Below are 17,412 nucleotides of genomic sequence, written 5' to 3'. Positions count from 1 at the left end.
GTGGCGGGGCTGGGGGCGCAGTGCCGGTGCTCCCGCCTCCCCTGGTGTTCCTCATCCCGCCGCCGCCCCGCCGTCCCCATGGAGGCCATCAAGAAAAAGATGCAGATGTTGAAACTGGACAAGGAGAACGCCATCGACCGTGCAGAGCAAGCGGAGGCCGACAAGAAGCAGGCGGAAGACCGCTGCAAGCAGGTTGGTGTCCCACGGGCTTTGCCAGCATTGCCCGGGGCCCCCCTTTAAGGGTGTCCAGACCCGGGGACCCCGTCTAGCTGGGTGTCTAGCCTGGGGATCCTGCACCTAGGGGTGCCCAGCCCTGGGGACTGGCACCTGCTGTGTGTCCAGCCTGGGGATTCCTGTCCTAGGGGTGTTCTGCCTTGGGGACCTTGCCTCACTGGGTGTCCAGCCATCAGATCCCAACTCTAAGGGTGCCCATCCCTTGTGATCTCAACCCACTGGGTGCCTGTACCTGGGGACCTTACCCTGCTGGGTGCCCATCCCCAGGGATCAGCAGTCCGGCATGTTGCCCCTGACTACTCACATCAGTTCCCCCCAAACATGCCCTGTCTGTGGGACACCCCAGTGCCACCTCCCTATCCCTCTGCCAGGGAGATCCTTGGGGATAGAGTACTCCCACTCTAGTCACAGAGATGGGAACCTTCTCGGTGCCCCTGGAGCTGTCCCCCCTAGTCAGGACCTTTTCAGTCCCTTGCACAGGGAGGGAGCTCACCACCCCCTTACCCTCACCAGGCTCAGGGATGCTGAAGGCTTCTCTGGCCCTGGGAACCAAGGGCTCCCTGAGGACGTGTGACCCCAAAGTCAACAGTGAGCATGTCTGCATGCTCCTGCTATGCCCCCAGCCTTGGCCACCTCAGGAGTAGGATGGCTATCCCCTACCCAGCCTTGTGGGAACTACCAGCCTCCTGACCCTCACCCTCTGTCCCTTCTCAAGCTGGAGGAGGAACAACAGGGCCTGCAGAAGAAGCTGAAGGGCACAGAGGATGAGGTGGAGAAGTACTCCGAGTCTGTCAAGGAGACCCAGGAAAAGCTGGAGCAGGCGGAGAAGAAAGCTACAGATGTATGTAGGCATGCCAGCAACTCCTCCCCTGTACCGGTGCCAGATGTGGGAGGGGGAGGGGGGATGCGAAGAAAGAGGAGAGCCTTATATGGAAGGTGTCTGGGGAAGACTGTCAGCATCCCATTCCTGGGATGCTGACACTGAACCCAGCTGAGATGCAGGGCAGGGACTGGCCAGATCCTTCTCAGGGTGCGGGGGCAGGGCAGGTTGTGACAGATACTGCTCAGTCAGCTCTGGAGCTTTGGGGGCAGCTGCATGCCTGGCTCCCCAAAGCTAACGGAGATGAGTGTCCCAAGCTGTGTCACGGGTCCCCAAGCACACGTGTCTGCGATGCTGACAGAAAACAGTCTGTGGTGCTTGATAAACTGTCAGGAAAGCAAAAAAAGAGCAGAAAAATGAAAAAAGCTCTTGCCTGTGGCCAACTGCCAAGAACTGGCTGTGAGGAAAGATGTTTGGGGTCTCAGGGGGTGAGCTTGGTCATTTTGGGGTCCAACGTGCCACCCTGTACCCTGGCAAGGGCAAGGCCAGGAAGAGTTTTATTTAGTGCTGTGACTGATGTTTCTCCTGGGAAATGGATCCTGTCTGGGAGATATTAGAAGAGTGTTGAAATTGGCTTGTGCCTGGCCAGGATGAAGGGTGGAACAGCTTTGTGCAGCCATGGGGCCACTCAGGAATGGGGTATACCGACCTGTGGTGCCACACAGGGTATTTGACACCCTACAAATAAATCCTCCTTTTGATAACCAGCCTTTTGATGAAAACCAACCCTGGAAGCTGAAGGAGAAGTTAAAGGGGAGATGACTGGACTGTGGCCAGCAGTGCATGGCCAGGCTTTTTAGGACTGATTGAGAACAAAAATTTCAGTCCCAGACAGTTTATGGAGCTAAATGGGGGAGATGTGTCAAATCTCTGAGGTGGCTGCCAAGGATAGGAGTGAGCAGACAAGGATCAGAAGTAGCAGCACATGTCCCCCAGGTGGCCCAGAGCCCCCAGGGAGCACCTGAGGGATTCCCCAGCATTATTTGCTGACCCTACAGACCTGCCCCAGTTTAGTTAGATGCTAAACCAAAGTAATTAAGACATTAAAGATCCTTTGGAAGGGCACCATTTATCTTGGCGTGGGGCAGACATGATAGGGTGGCTGTTGTGTGTAGCAGGGATTTGTACTGGTCTGACTGGATCCATGCTGATATGGGACAGGGCAATCTCAGTACAAGATCTGGCTAATGTGAGGGACTCAGAGGAAAGTGCAAATGGTGGCACAGGGCAGACGTTGACCACAAGGTGCGGAGCAGTTTGCTGATGACAACAGGCCATTTTAGGCAGGGAGGGTGAAGTTACTGCACTCCTGGTCCACAGTGGCTTGGCAAGTCTGTGGGCTTTGGCAAGGAGAGTCCTGTCCCAACAGATACGAGGAACATGAGCCACCAACCCCTTCAGGAAAGGGCTGAATGAGGAAAAGGAGCACTCTTTCAGTGTCAGGGAGGGCAGGCTGGCTGCAAATGGGTGTTACAGGCAGGGCTGGGAGCCCATTACTAGCACAGCTGCCCTGAGGCCATACTGAAACCTGGACAGGCTGTGCCATGTGCAGAGCACTGGAAATTACCAGGTGTCCATGCCAGAGACCTGAATGTGCTGACAGCAAAGTGCCAGGGCTGACGTTTCCTCCTCCCCAGGACAAGCCACAGTGTTGCTCCCAGCTCTTGCAAAGGAAGCGTGGGGTAGACCCCCAGAGCCCACCCACCTACCTCCCTGGGGACCATCGTGCTCCCCTTGGCTGCCAGGACAGTGTGTGCCTGTGAGCACAGAGCATCCCTATCTCTTGGCCAGGTCAGGGCCCATCACAGTGATCCAGGCAGGCTCCTGGTCTTGGCAAAAATGTCAACGAATGCCTTAAAAGAATAAATGTCCCCCTGCTCCAGCACTGCCCTGCCTCCGGCATGGGATGGCAGTGCAGGAAGCCCACAGGGACTGTGCTAAGGGGTGCAAATGCAACCTTCCCAGGCACTTGGAGGGGAGTCAGATGGTGGCACAAACTGGAGAGCACCTGTCCCTGAATTGGCAGCTCTATGGTGCTGGCAGCCCCTTCCCAGCAACTCTGTGAGGCCACCGTGGCCCCACTGCCTCCTTGTCCCCAGGAGGAATAGCCTGTGAGGCCCACGGCAGGATGCTGGCAAGGGACTGCTGCATATGGTGCAGCTAGGACAGCAGGTTTAGCCAGAGCAGCCCCCTCCAGCCCCCTGAATCCCCAGCTGGTGACCTGGCCCTGGCCCCAAAGGCTTCACCCAAGTTCCTGCCCTGTTTGCTCTCCCTGGCTGAGACTTTACTTTTATTTGGCGATTACTTGAGCCAGTGGGAGGAAACGGAGCTCTGCTGGGAAGTGACTGCATCCCTAGGTGGGGCCAGAGAAAGAGGCACCCAGCCCAGCAGGGTGGCTGTGCCTCAACTTACCTCCTTCCTGCCCACAGCCAGCTTGCCCCTGCTCCTTTGATGGTGGGGACCTTGCTTTCTACTCCAGGCCTGTGCACTGGCCTGGGAGCACTCTTGCCACCCAGGTATTGGGCTGGGAGTGGTGCAGGACCAGCAGGACTAAGGCCAAGCCCGAGGCCACTTGCTCCCAGGGGACCAGCAGCACTGCCTCTATCAGAGAGATGCAGGGCTGCAGGACTCTGCTGGCAGTGTGTCCAGGTACCCCCAGGCCCCCTGATCCTGGAGCCAAGGGCAGCCAGTGAGGTCAACCTGAGAACTGGCATCCCTGGAGGCAAGTGAGAAGTGCAGCCTATGCTGCCTGGGAGCTGTCAGAACTCTGTAAGGGAAAACTGAGTGCCAACAGTGCCAGCCCCTCCTGATGGATCATAGCATGTGCCCTGGCAAAGATGCAGAGCTGGGAGCTGGGAACTGGACTCCCCTATGGGGGAGAGCCCAAGGGCAGCTGGGGGATGCAGGGGGAACCATGGGCCCCTTGCAAGGCTGCCAGCCAGGTCCCTGCTTGGGGAAGCAGATGCCAAGGGGCTGAATGAGATGGGTGCTGGGGACATGGCTGTGCTCCACAGCTCCAGCCCCAGGTCCCCCAGGAGGATGCCTGGGAATGGGCTCTGCCCCAGGGCCCCTATGGGGTAAAAGCCCAAGACCTCTCCATCTCTGCAGTGTTATAAGTTACTTCTTTTCTTGAATTTTGAAGACAGCAAAAATACCTGCAGGACAAAGAAATATAGCAAGAGTTTTTTATTACAGTGCTGGGTACCCATTTTCAGCACTGGGTGCACCTCTGAATCATACAAAGAGCACACACTGTTGTTTGAAAACCGCGCTTTTTGTACCCTTAGATATCAGTTGTTGAATATTCATTCATTGTCCATTTGTTGCCTTAAAAGGTAATTTCCCTGCTTTGGAGGTGGGTGTTACCTTTTGGCTGGTTGTAACTTATCTCCCCGGGGCTCGTACAGGGGGGTCTTGCATCATCCCCACATTGCAAGGCATGGAGGGCCTCTCTTTGTATCCACATGGCACAGAGGAATACATTTTTATTTATAATTTGTTCCCTGTTCCTGGCTGCAAAAGATTCCCTGGTGTTAGGTCCAGACAGGACCCTTCACCTTACAGTCTCCACGGTACGCCTATAAGTTAGTAAATATACAGAAATAGTTCTTTTGTTAGTGCCCTTTCGCTTATTTTAATTTGCCTGGAATAAAACCGGTGTCTCTACTTATCACATGCATCATGGGTACATCGCTCCAGTGTCCAGGGGAGCTTGAAGGGGACAGGCTCTGGCATCCCCAGACTCCCTAGGCTCCTCTACATCATTCTGGGGGAACTTGATAGGACTGTGCACCCCTATCTGAGGGGTGCCCTGCTTGGAGGGGGAATATGTCCTGTATCCTGGGGGCATCATGCACCCTGCTTGAGGAGGGAGAACAGTGTACACTGCCCAGAAGCCACTGTGCATCTTGTCTGGGGGAGGGGGGGGGGGCGGGTAGGGACAGTAACCCCTGCCTGGGTAGGACCATGCTTCTTGCCCAGGAGGGCACACTATTTCCTATTTGGGGTGGGGAGGACTGTGGACCTCGCCAGATAGAAGACCGTCCCCTGCCGGTGGTGAGCACCCTGCCCAGGGGTCTGTGTACGCTGCCCGGGGGAGCGGTGGCCCAGGTCGGTCCATAGCAGGAGGAGGGGCAGGAGCAGGAGGAGCAGGAAGGAATGGAGGCAGGGCAGCGGGAGCAGCAGCTGCCTGAGTGCTTCCTGCCCGAGTTGGGCGGGTCCCATAAAGGGCTTGGCGGTGTGGCCTCCCCACTGGCAGCCCCCGCCATGGCAGGCATCAGCTCCATCGACGCCGTCAAGAAGAAGATCCAGAGCCTACAACAGGTGGCCGACGAGGCAGAGGAGCGCGCCGAACATCTGCAGCGGGAGGCCGATGCCGAGCGGCAGGCCCGGGAGCGGGTAAGGCGCAGGACTCGGGGGGCAGGGGGCATGGCGGGGCGGGGAGGGGGGCTCCGGCAGCTCCCCGGGATGCCCCCACCGGCTCCGACAATGCCGCCGGCATCCTCCCCCCCTGGCTGGCCCCGGCCGCCGCCCCCCTGCTCCGGTAGCCAGGCTGTCTGCCTCTGGGTGGGAGTTCAGAGAAGTCCCGGGGGAGCTGGACAGCGCTGCCATTCAGATACCACGGCAGCATCGCTGCCTCCCGACTGCCTGCTCCAGCTGCCTCCCTCATGGGTCGTTGGAGGGATACTTCGTGCGGTAGGGATGCCCAGGGCTTCTCCTGTTGGCGGGGCACCAGGGAGCAGCCAGCTCTGCCTTGGCTCTACTTGGGGTCAGGCACATCCTGGGAAAAGATCTCCTCCCTTGGAGGTCGGCTGTGTGCACGGCTAAAAATCCCACACCCAGACTCCTGCCTGGCTTCCAGCAGGCTCTGCGGCCTGGTCTGCAGTAGTCACAGAGCTTTTGGCTCTCTAGCATGTCCCTTTGTGGGGACGAACCACCCCTTTGCATGGGCCAACTTTGGCAGTGGGACGGCATTTCCAGGCTGCAGCTTGTTTCTGGTTTGGCTTTTTTACTGTTGTTGGAGCTTGTGAGTTTTTTTCTTTTTCTAATGCCCACTCCTTTAACATCCTCACCATGGGTTGCAGAGCTGGGTGCAGTACCTGGTCTGTTGACACTCTGTGTGCAGAGGAAATGGCCCCTTCCTGCAGCTGCAGATTGGGGTCACAGGGTCCTGCTGGAGAGCTCATGTTCCCAAGTGTCCTTCCGGGCAGCTCTGACTCACTTTGAGGATGAATGTCTAGGAAAAAAAAGCTCCTGCTGGAGTGAGGCAGATGCTGCAAGCAGAGCATTGTCCTGCCAGGGGCCAGTCCCAGCTCCTATACAGTTTGGCAGGGAATGAGCTCTCAGTGAGCCCAGAAAAGGGGTGTTCATGGGGTGGAGGCAGCTGTTGTGCCAACCTTGGCGCTAGCTGCCCACCCAGCACACTGCCAGGCTGACCCACTTGGACTGGTGCTAGCCGTGCCTGCCAGCTTGCCACAGGGACCATAGGTGCTCAGCAGGGCAGCCTCCTTGCTGCTTCCATGGCCCTTCTGCTTGGCCAATGTCACCCATGGGCATTTACAATTCTGGAACAGGAGGCTGGCCAATGTTGGGTGCTGCAGCCAGCTATGCCATCTCTAGCCTGTGAATAAGCAGGAGACATTATCCTGTGGTTGGTGCATGTCTCCCTGCCTTGTGGTGCATGGGGCTGCTCCCTGCAGCAGAGTCTCATTGCTGCTCATTTCTTTGCATCTGGGGTTTTAACTCCCCACAGCCCTTCTGGTGGGGAGCAGGGCCAAGAGCTGCTGAGGAAGCATTTCACAGTGGTGGTGATGGAGCAGGCAGGAGACCTTTACCAAATGGAAAGACTGTGGGGCCAGGTGTCAAAGGGCTGGCAGGGGCCAAGGCCACTGCTCCCAGCCAGCCCTGGCTCCTGGTCCCATGTGCAGGGAGCCTGGGAAAACAGGGAGCCCTGGTCTTTCAGGCCCCAGCAGCTGTGACTTGCCTGGGCTCCAGCCTGCTGAGGGCAACATGCTCCATTGCCCCCAGCGCCACACTGTACATCAGCCAGGGAAGGGGAGGGAGGGGGCAGGGGGTCTGTGCTCATCTTTGGGCTACCCTGTTGCACAGGGCTGGGGAGGGTGCCTCCAGAAGAGGCTCCCAACTCACTCTGCCACCTCTTTAAACAGGAAATCCACAAGTGGCTCCAATTTCCTTTTGTAAGTGAAGCTGTACAGGGCATTCCTCCCTGCTTACTGCTCCACAAACCCCAAATAGCATCCCCATGATGGTGCAGCTGCTCCAGCCACCCTACCCTGGTGAATGTGCATCATCCCTCTCCAAGGTGGGAGCTGGATGTGTGGGGGCGCTGCACGTGGTGGGCTAAGGTTGCAGGGCCAGGAGGAGCCAGCATCAGAGTGCTAGAGATGGAGGGAGCCCCATTGTCCCTATAGAAAGGAGCCCAGATGGGCTTGTTGAACAGTGTCAAGGGGTGTTTTGGATAGTGAATGCAAAAATAACTGCTGAAAATGCTTTTATATATAGTGAGACATATACGTCAAATGGAGTGATCAAGGCGTTTCTGCTCCCCCAGGCTGAGGCTGAAGTGGCTTCTCTGAATCGCCGTATCCAGCTGGTGGAGGAGGAGCTGGATCAAGCTCAAGAACGCCTGGGCACTGCCCTGCAGAAGCTGGAGGAAGCTGAAAAGGCAGCTGATGAGAGCGAAAGGTGTGACAGAGAGGGACAGCGAGGGTGGTCTCAGGTCACCCTTGATTGCAGGCAGCTCCCTTGGTTTTGCAGTGGGGTTTGGGGATCCCCCTCAAGTGATCTTATGGGATTTGCATTGGTTTTCCTGCAGACCCCAAAAGGAAAGAGCAAAGCCACAATGCAGAGAAGTCCCCCAGATATGGGCGTTCTTGGCACGCTTTGAAATTTCCATGGAACTCATAAAATCCTGAAAAATCTGATCTGGTGTTTATACAAATATCAGTCTATAACTGAAGCCAGAGGGTGCTTGGAGCCTGTTTTCTGTCCCAGAGCAGCCTCTTCTGCTCGAGAGTTGAGCAACGGCCCAGGAGGGGACTTCTATGCCTGGGAACTGTGGTTGACCTTTGAGAACAAACTAGTCTCATTCAAAAAGAAGTCCTGCAGAGTGTTTCCCCATCCTCACAGCAAGCAGATTTACCGGGCGGGAGCTATGCAGGCAAGGGCATCACAGCATTCATGGCAGTTACATGAACTCTCCCCTCCATTGGCAAAGACCAGTTTGAGCAGCAGCATCTGAGCGAGAGAAGAGTCTGCAGGAGTCCCTGTCAAAGGGGTTCATGTGGGTTTGGTGACCCCCTGCTTGTGAGCGTCATTCCTGAATGGGAAAAGGCTTTGTGACAGGATTTTTTCTAGCATTTCCTAAAGGTTGCTAGCCTGTCAGACTGCTTTTGTGGAGATTGTGACCAGTTCATCGTGGACTGCACATGATTTTATCCCCCTGAATGATGAGTTCAGGACCTGCCTGGTTGAGAGGCACCATGGCCACATCTTGGTCTGGAACACAGTCCTGGGGTGGCCTTGGGGTCAGGTCTGCTGCTTTATTTGTGCACAGGACCATCCTTGGCATTACCACTAGTGTGACCCTACTGTGTGAGGTGGCCAATGAGTGCCAGTGCCCCAAGTCTCTGGAACTGGAGGATGGCAGGGTTAGGGCACAGTGGATGGGAGGTGCAGGTGCCATCTTGATCCACAGCAGTAACATATTTTGGCTCGTGCTTTCCTCAGAGGTATGAAGGTCATTGAAAACAGGGCCATGAAGGATGAGGAGAAGATGGAGCTCCAGGAAATGCAGCTGAAGGAGGCGAAGCACATAGCAGAGGAGGCTGACCGCAAATACGAGGAGGTGCGTGCCCACATTCACATGTCCCCTTCCCCCAGTGCTGATTCCCTGGCAACACCCTGGGCTGCCTCCCCACAGCCCTGTGTCCCAAGCCAGGGCAAGTATGGGGCTGATGTGTGCCCCTTGCTGCTGTCGACAGGTCGCCCGCAAGCTGGTTGTCCTTGAGGGAGAGCTGGAGCGCTCAGAGGAGAGGGCAGAGGTAGCAGAGAGGTGAGTTGGGCTCCCATTGGGCAGCATGAAGAGGCCCCACGTGGCCCTTGCCCTGAGTCCCTAGCAGCTGGGGGTGGCCGTGTGTCTGTGTGGGAATGGGGATATCCTTTCCCAAGAACAGCAGGTTCTGCTGTCAGGGTGGTCCCTGGGCTCACAGACTGGGGGCAGGGGGATTCCAACCTGCACATCCTTGACCCTGTTCTCTGCTGCCCCCCCACCCTGGGGTGTTCCTCTTCTGCCCTAGTCGAGTGAGACAATTGGAAGAAGAGCTGCGGACCATGGACCAGACTCTCAAATCCCTCATTGCCTCAGAGGAAGAGGTACTGGGGCAAGGGTGCAGGGCTATCCACAGCAATCCCCTCTCTCTGTCACTGTCTCTTAAACTGTGTGAGCCACCTCTCCTCTCTGCACTACTGCCTCTGCCACAACCTCCCCTTGCCTCCTGCTCTGGCGGACGCATCCCTCTGTGCCTGCCCTCCTTCTAGGCAGGGCTGGTGAGAGCCCAGCTGGCAGTGATGCTCAGGGTGTCTGTGCAAGGAGGCATGAGGAACAGATGAATAAATACATCTCAGCAGCTTCTGCTCGCAGTGGCTCTGTTCCTTCTGCGCCTGCACTGCCTGAGTTTTCTCCTCCCTCAACTTGTTCTCTCTCTTTCTTTCCTCCTTCCCTACCCACTCTTTCTGCTCCTTCCTCTCACCTGCCCCTTGGCCCTGCTCCCCCTTCTGCTGGCCCTGCTTGGGATGTAGTAAATGTGGTGATCTAGAGAAGGAGCTGAAAATTGTCACCAACAACTTGAAGTCCCTTAGAGACCCAGGCTGACAAGGTAGGATCCAGAGGGGCTGCTGGGGCTGGGCAGAGGGTGCATGGTCTGGGGCTGCTGGGGTCCTCCACTGAAGTGAAGTATGGACGGAGGTGTCCTGTGGGGCTCATGGCTGCCCATCTGTCTCTGCAGTATTCCACCAAGGAGGACAAGTATGAGGAGGAAATCAAGCTTCTAGGCGAAAAGCTGAAGGAGGTAAGGGGTGTGGGGCTGGGACCCCCAAGAGAGGGGCTGGCACTGCATCAGTGCAGGCACGAGTTTGCCATCCCCTGTGGATTTTGACCCTGTTACACCCATGTCCTCTCACCCTTCCCCAAATTGTGGCCTTGCAACATGGAAGATGTCTGGGTCTGGGATGCCCCCATGGGATCCTGATACCCCAGAGAGGGGTCGTGGCCCATCTGAAGGACTGGTGTTTGCATCCCCAGGGAGCATAGTCCCATTGGAGTTGCATCCTGCAGCCTCATGCTGCACTCTGCTCCTCTGCTTGCCTCTGCCCTGTGTGGTGTCCTGCTCCCAGGACATGCGCTGGCAGGAGCTCATGCCCTGCACACACCAACTTCAAGCCATGTCTGTTTTGAAGTGATCAGTCCAGTGTTGGTTGCACACACAACCTATGAAGTGTGTGGGCTCCCATGATGCTTTTGGTGGTCAGGACAGACTGGGATCAACAGAAAGCCCAACATGGAGGCACTTTGCCCAGCTGACTCCTTTGAGGGCAAGTTCTCACCCCTGCTGTTAGTTTAGGGCATGGGGGTCCATGGGGCCTTTGTCTCTTGCCTTTCCCAGGGGAGGGCGCATGGGAAGTACAGGAGATGCAGATGAGGCAGATTTGGGGTGCAGTGAAGCATGCTCCATCCCTGTTGTACCCTGCAGCTTACCCTCTCTCCCCTGCACTCCCGTAGGCTGAGACCCGTGCGGAGTTTGCAGAGCGGTCTGTGGCGAAGCTGGAGAAAACCATCGATGATCTAGAAGGTAAAGCGTCCTCACTGTCCCTGTGTCGCTCTTTCCCAGGGAACACTGCCCAAGATGTGGCTCCAGCAGGGCCAGACAGGGCTTGGCCAGGGTGAGGGGCTGGGCAGGGGTCCTGGAAGCAGGGAGGCTGGATGCTGTGGTGTCCAGTGCAGGGGCACAGATATGCTGCAATCTGTGGCTCTGCCTTCAGGTGGGGAATAAGGCTTCATCTACATCACCTGTGTCCACATGCTCCTGCTGTCCTTGGCCCCCTGCTCACAGCCACCCTCTCTCTCTTTGCTGCCCATCCCCCCTCTACTGCCTGCCACCCACTCACCCCCTGCCTGCCTGCAGATGAAGTGTATGCGCAGAAGATGAAGTACAAATCCATCAGCAAGGAGCTGGACAATGCACTTAATGACATCACCTCCCTCTGAGCCCCCCACTGGGTGCTAGCACCGCACCCCCTCCCCTGCTCAGCCACTTGCCTGCCTGGCCATCCCACCTTTCTCTCTCCCTGCCTGCTCTGTCCCCTCTGTCCTTCCCAGACCATGCCTGTCCATCATCTACTTTGGGAAAAGAGCCAAGCCAGGTTGTTCTCACAATACCCCTCTCTGTGGGGAGACAAGGTGTAAGTGTTTAGGGGTGTTTGGCTGGGAAGGGGAACAGCAGCCAGGACCCCCTCATGCTAGGTTTGGTGCCCATGCAATTGCAGGTTCGTGCCACAGCATTACCTGGCAGGAAACAGCTGTGCCTAGGAGTCCTTTGCTTCAGCAGCTCCCTCCTCAGCTCCCTGGTAGCATAAGCACCAGGGGACATCTGCCCCCCACATTCCTCCAGCAAAGCCCCCTGGTTCTGCTTGCTGAGCCCAGGGCGGTGTGGGGGGGTACCTGCACAGGGAAAGTGGCACCTCCACCACCAAAACAGATGAAGGCTTAGGCCCACAGGACGGAGGGGAGAGGTAGGTTGTGCAGGCAGCCTGTCCCCAGGCAGACAGTCCCCAGGCCCCTGCTCATCCCTTTCCTCTGCCTCCCTTCTATCCTTTGCACATCGCTGTTCAGTTTACATTTCATGACTTTTTTTTTTTGTTCTGTCCCCCTGAGTTGGTCTCAATAAAGCATTTTCTTTCCTCCATTTCTCCTTTGTTTTCTTCATGCGACTCTGTCCCTCATCTGCCTGTTTCATGCAAGTGCTGGCAGCTGGGTGGTAGGAGGTGGTTGCAGACAGCTGGCAGCTGGGTGGTAGGAGGTGGTTGCAGGCAGCTGGCAGCTGCAGGACCCCTGGAACAGCCCTGGCTGAACCCTGAGCAGCTCCCATGCTGCCAGGCTGAGTGGGACAGGGCCCTTTGTGCCTCCACCCAGGGGATGATCCCCACCACCCCCTGGCTCTCTGACACAGCTTTCCTCATCTCATGCCATCTTCTTTATGACTCTTTTGACATGAAATATCAAGGTTAGACCTGGTCCTGTCCATTTTCTGTCCTCACTCCTGGACATTGCCTACAAGCAGCAGTCCCTGGCATCATTCTTTCATCACCCTCCCACACCAAAGGGGCTAACCCTACCTTTCAGCAGTGATCCCTGGCCCTAAATGAGACCCTGATCCTCATTCTCCTTCCTCAGCATTCTACCCTGCCCCACAGCTCTGTCCCTGAATTGATGGACCCACGGCCCTGTTCCTGCCCAAAGACTGGCTGCCTCTTCCTGCTGGCCCAGCTCATTCCCAGTTGCTGTCTGGGAAGCAGCAGGGTTTCCAGCAAGGACTTTGTGGAATTCTGTCTCTTTTGACTAACTTGTCTTTCTTTCTTCCCTCTGCTACACTTACCTCTCCTTTTGTTTAGAACATTCCCATCAGGAGGCCAAGAAAAACCACATTCTCACTAAAAAGCTGCAAGTCATCCTTACTGAACTTAAAAACTGAGCTGTTGACAACTCCCAGCCCAGCCCAGCCCAGCCCAGCCAGACTCCCGCACCCAGGCTGCCACCCCCACTCCCTGCCCTATGCCAGGCTGGCTCGAGGATGGGAGTGCTTCCCCACTCCCTGCTGGGGTTAGGAAGTGCATTGGAGCCTTGGCTTATCCCCCTGGGGGTAACTGACCTGCTTGGGGGGGTTGGGGAGTCCTCTGAAGCTGATCAGTTTTTCTTGGGAGGGAGGGAAACGAGGGGTTTTATGATGTCCTGGGATACCTATGCAGTGATGGCTATCCCCCAGAATTGGTCTAACCCTGCCAGGGAGGGATGAGGTAGCTTGTATCGATGCCTTCCTTCCCTTGTCCCAGGGAATGTCAGCCAGCCTCTTCTTTCCCCTCACTCTGGTCATCCCAGACTATGCATGGAGGATCCCTGCAGAATAGGGTCCCTGCAGGGTACTGAGGGCTGGGAAAGGAGCTGAGGACCTGGTAGCACCCATTACTCCAAACCTGAGATAGGGAAGAGCCTGGCCAGGAGCTCTGGGAGACAGGGCTGTGTGGGCAGAGCTCTCATCCCATTCCTATCTCCAGAGGGAAGGAGAATGCTGTTTGGAAGTGAGTGCAGTAGGAGGCTGCCTTGGCAGCCAGGTTGTCCAGCAGAACTCATCCTTGAAGTCTTAGCTTTGTTCCTTCTCTCTCTGCTGTTCTCTCTGTTCACCTTCCCAGGCTGCTGCCTCACTGTCTTCTTGACAAAGCACCTCTGGGTCATGCAGCAGGTACTGGCTCTCTGCTTTTGCGGGCTGAGGGTTTGTGTGTGAGCCCACAGCCAAATGGTGCTGATGCTGGGGAAGAATGTGCAGTGAGCATAGCAGGGAGATGGGGCCGTACTGGTGGCTGGCTGGGGAAGGGGTATCTATCAGTGGTATCCATGCTGTGGAGGGCCTGGCTATGAGCAATGAGGTGCCATGGGAGGATGGAAATGCCAAAGAGTGGGGACCATCCACCCTGAGTGACTGGCCCGGCTGGCCTGGCTGCCTTGGTAGGTCCCAGAGTGGCTAGACATCCTTGCCAGTGGTGGGGCTGCATGCACCACAGGGACAACCCGTGTGGCTGGAGGCTGGTGCCATACTGAAATGTCTGTTTGTGTGTGTCTGTGCTTAGTGTGGTGTGTGTGGGTCTGACTGTGCCTGAGTATGCTCTGGTTGTGTCCCTTGTGTTCACAGAGAGTCTGGCCAGTGCAAAAGAGGAGAACGTGGGCATTCACCAGGTCCTGGATCAGACCTTGTTGGAGCTGAACAACCTCTGAGCTGCCCTGGGGAGCCCCTGTCCCTCTTCCCTACCCCACATGTGCACCCCACTGGCATGCTCAGGATGTCATCAGCTGAACTGCGTCTTGGCCAAATCCACACATCCACTGAGAAGGGAAGCCCTGCAGCCTTACACCATGGCTCAGGGGTGTCTTCTCTGTGCACAGCCTGACTGGCTCTGTCCTGTCTTCATGTCCAAATATTAAAGTAGTTTGACAAGATGGATGGCTGTGCTTGGTCCTTGCAGGAGGGCATAGGCACTAGGAGATGTGGTGGGGGTCTCTCTGCCCAGTTCTTGCAAGGAGGCTCTACAGGGTCTTGGGTCCAGAGCGGGATATGGCCAGCATAAGAATGTCCTCCACAGCTGTGGAGGGTTGGGAGCAATAATGCACGTGGTTTGGGCTACGTTCCCATGTCTCCATCGCCTCCTTGTGATGCACTGAAAACCTCCAAACTCAGTCCAAAGTGGCCATCCTCTTCAAGTGCACAATGATAAAGATATGTCACTGACGTGTCCCCTTCCACATCTGGCATGCTACCTGCTTCTGATCCTCAATAATCCTGGCTCCAAAACCCTAATGGTCAACCCTGGGTTTCTCCTGATGTTCTTTGCCAGTTGAGACCATGCTCTCCAGCTGCAGTGTAGAGGATATTTTGCACGTTTGGTCCTGTCCAAACAGGCCCAAGAGCTACCGCATGGGCTATCTCCTGTTTGATCTGCTCAAAGGCCTGTTGTTGCTCAAGGCCCCACTCAAAATGGTTTTTCTTCTGTGTCACTCAATAGAGGGGGCTCACAAGCTGACTATAACCTGGAACGTGCATCCTCCAGAACCTCAAAAGGCCTAGGAAAGCTTGTGCTTCCTTCTTGTTAGTCATTGGAGACATAGAGGCTATTTTGTTCACCATATCCATGGGCACGTAAGGGTGTCCATCCTGCCATTTTATTCCCAAGAACTGGATCTCCCATGAGGGTCCCTTTACCTTACTTTGTTTTATGGCAAAACCAGCTTTCAGAAGAATTTGGCTTATTTTCCTCCCTTTCTCAAAAACTTCTGCTGTCTTGCCCCACACTGATATCATCAATATATTGCAGGTGTTCTGGAGCTCCCCCCTGTTCCAGTGCAGTCTAGATCAGTCCATGGCAGATGGTTGGACTGTGTTTGCACCCCTGGGGCAGTCATTTCTAAATATACTGGACACCCCCTAAGTGAAGGCGAACTGTGGCCTGCGCTCTGTTGCCAGAGGGGTTGAGAAAAATGCATTAGTGATATAAGTTGTGGCACCACTTGGCTTCTTTTGACTCCTGCTCATATTGAAGTTCCAACATGTCTGGCACAGCAGCACTCAGAGGTGGTGTGACTTCATTCAGGCCACGATAGTCCACTGTCAGCCTCCACTCCCCATTAGACTTCCACACTGGCCATATGGGGCTGTTAAAGGGTGAGTGGGTCCTGCTGATCACTCCTTGTTTCTCCAGTTGATGAATTAGCTCATGAATGGGAATTATGGAATCTCGGTTGGTGCGATAATGCTGTTGGTGCACTGTTCTGATAGCAATTGGCACTTGTTGGTCTTCAACTTGCAGCAATCCCACAATGAAGGGATCTTCTGAGAGGCCAGACAGATTAGATTATTGTTTGATTTTCTCTGTATCCACAGTAGCTACATAACAGGGTTTGAGGGAGATATGGTCTCCGCTGTCCGTCTCTCAGGGACGGAATCAGGTTGAAGCAAGCCCAGTGCAGAGTAACACATGGCACGCAGGCAATCCTGTAGCAAAGAGGCTTTATTCAAGTTTCCCGCAGCTTATAAGTCTGCTGGGAGGAAGGGAGGGGCTTGGCCACTTGGTTAGCCAACGGGAGGAGACAGGAGATTAAGACCCAATAAGAACTCAGGGACTGGAGGGAGACAAGTGGGACAACCAATGGGGTTAGAACAGGGGCAGGGGCTGGCTCAGTGAACAGGATCAAGATGGAGCCACCCAGGGAAGCCACGTGGGGGGTGAATGAGATTTTACACAGCATAGGGAGTTCCCGTACAATAAAACTGCGATGCCTGAGTTTAAACTGTAAGTGTTTTTCTGTGTTGACTTCGGGAAACTGCATCTGCATTGGTTTTTCCTCTAAAGATGTTGTTTCCAAAGTTTGTAGTCTGAGCTGTCTCTCACAGCTACACCAAAAGCCCATTGATACCCCTTGGGATCTTTGAAGTATTCCCTCCTGAGGTAATCAATGCCAAGGATACAAGGGGCCTCTGGGCCAGTGAGAATGGGGTGCTTTTCCCACTTGTCCCCTGTTAAACTCACTTCAGCCTCCAATACCCATAATTCCTGGCATCCCCCTGTCACTCCAGAGATCCAGATATGTTCCAAACTTCTGTCTATTGATGGCATCAATGTGCACTGTGCACCAGTATCCACCAAAGCTCTATACCTCTGTGGATCTGATGTGCCAGGCCATCGAATCCACACAGTCCAGTAGGCCAGGTCATCCCTTTCCTCCTCCTGGCTGAAGGCAGGGACCCTCTATTCCTGTTCCTGGTCAGAATATTCACTGTCTGACCTTTATGATGCCATATCAGAAGTCCCCTCACCAGGATCAGAGGAGTTGATTTCAGTCCTTTTATATCTGGGAGGTCGCTGTTTTCTTTCTTGAGTCTCTGCAGCTTTCTTGGGTAACCCCTTCTTAACAACTCTCTTCCCTCTCAATTCACTTACCTGGGTGTCATGGTTTTGCTGGTTCTTGTAACTGGGCAGGAAGTTTTCCCTTCCCCCTGCCCACTGCTTGCAGGTCTGTTAAGTGAGCAGTTAAGGGACACAAAGGAAGCGGCTTTCTGGTTAATGGCTCAGAATGTCATCTCCTGGGAAACGGAGGTGAGGAGCTCCTCTTTACTTTTTTTTCTCTTGTCTTCTGGGAAACAAGGGGAGGAGTTTGGGTTTGCTGCTGAGGCTGGAAAAAGGTCGGAGTGGAAGCTCAGTGGTTTTTTTGTTCTCAGCCTGCTTGCCAGCTGTGGATCCCGCTTGGATTTTTCATCAGAGAGGAACTGTTTTCTGGAAGTTTTTTCCCCTTCCCCGTTCCCATTTATTTCTTTCTTGGCGGTGGTCCTTGTGCACATCAAGGGGAGAGGGAAGACTGTGCTGCACGGTTCGACCAGCCTAATAGAGGGAGTTGTTTTTTTTTTTCCCATTGGAGAGGACCTTTTTTTTCCTCTCTTGTTGTTGTTCCTCTCCCTCCT

General features: G+C 55.3%; 1 protein-coding gene across 8 annotated transcripts; it reads left to right on the top strand.

The window, feature by feature from the left end:
- Nucleotides 1-78: 78 nt before the first annotated feature.
- Nucleotides 79-14,177, top strand: LOC114068572 (tropomyosin beta chain-like). Of its 8 annotated transcripts, XM_027904793.1 has the most exons (10): nucleotides 79-192; nucleotides 950-1,075; nucleotides 7,686-7,819; nucleotides 8,864-8,981; nucleotides 9,118-9,188; nucleotides 9,935-9,985; nucleotides 10,023-10,047; nucleotides 10,141-10,203; nucleotides 10,914-10,983; nucleotides 14,095-14,177. In XM_027904793.1, the coding sequence occupies exons 1-10, from the start codon at nucleotides 79-81 to the stop codon at nucleotides 14,175-14,177; spliced, it is 855 nt and encodes a 284-aa protein (XP_027760594.1). The 8 variants fall into 8 exon arrangements, with proteins under 8 accessions (XP_027760594.1, XP_027760593.1, XP_027760592.1 ...); XM_027904792.1 differs by lacking the exons at nucleotides 9,935-9,985; nucleotides 10,023-10,047 and adding an exon at nucleotides 9,433-9,508; XM_027904791.1 differs by lacking the exons at nucleotides 9,935-9,985; nucleotides 10,023-10,047; nucleotides 14,095-14,177 and adding exons at nucleotides 9,433-9,508; nucleotides 11,317-11,432.
- Nucleotides 14,178-17,412: the final 3,235 nt, after the last annotated feature.

This window comes from Empidonax traillii, unplaced genomic scaffold (assembly GCF_003031625.1).
Source record: "Empidonax traillii isolate 1590-97213 ecotype Southwest subspecies unplaced genomic scaffold, ASM303162v1 scaffold1093:size318273, whole genome shotgun sequence".
NCBI classification, from domain to species: Eukaryota; Metazoa; Chordata; class Aves; order Passeriformes; family Tyrannidae; genus Empidonax; species Empidonax traillii.
This window is presented reverse-complemented; position numbering and strand designations above follow the sequence as displayed.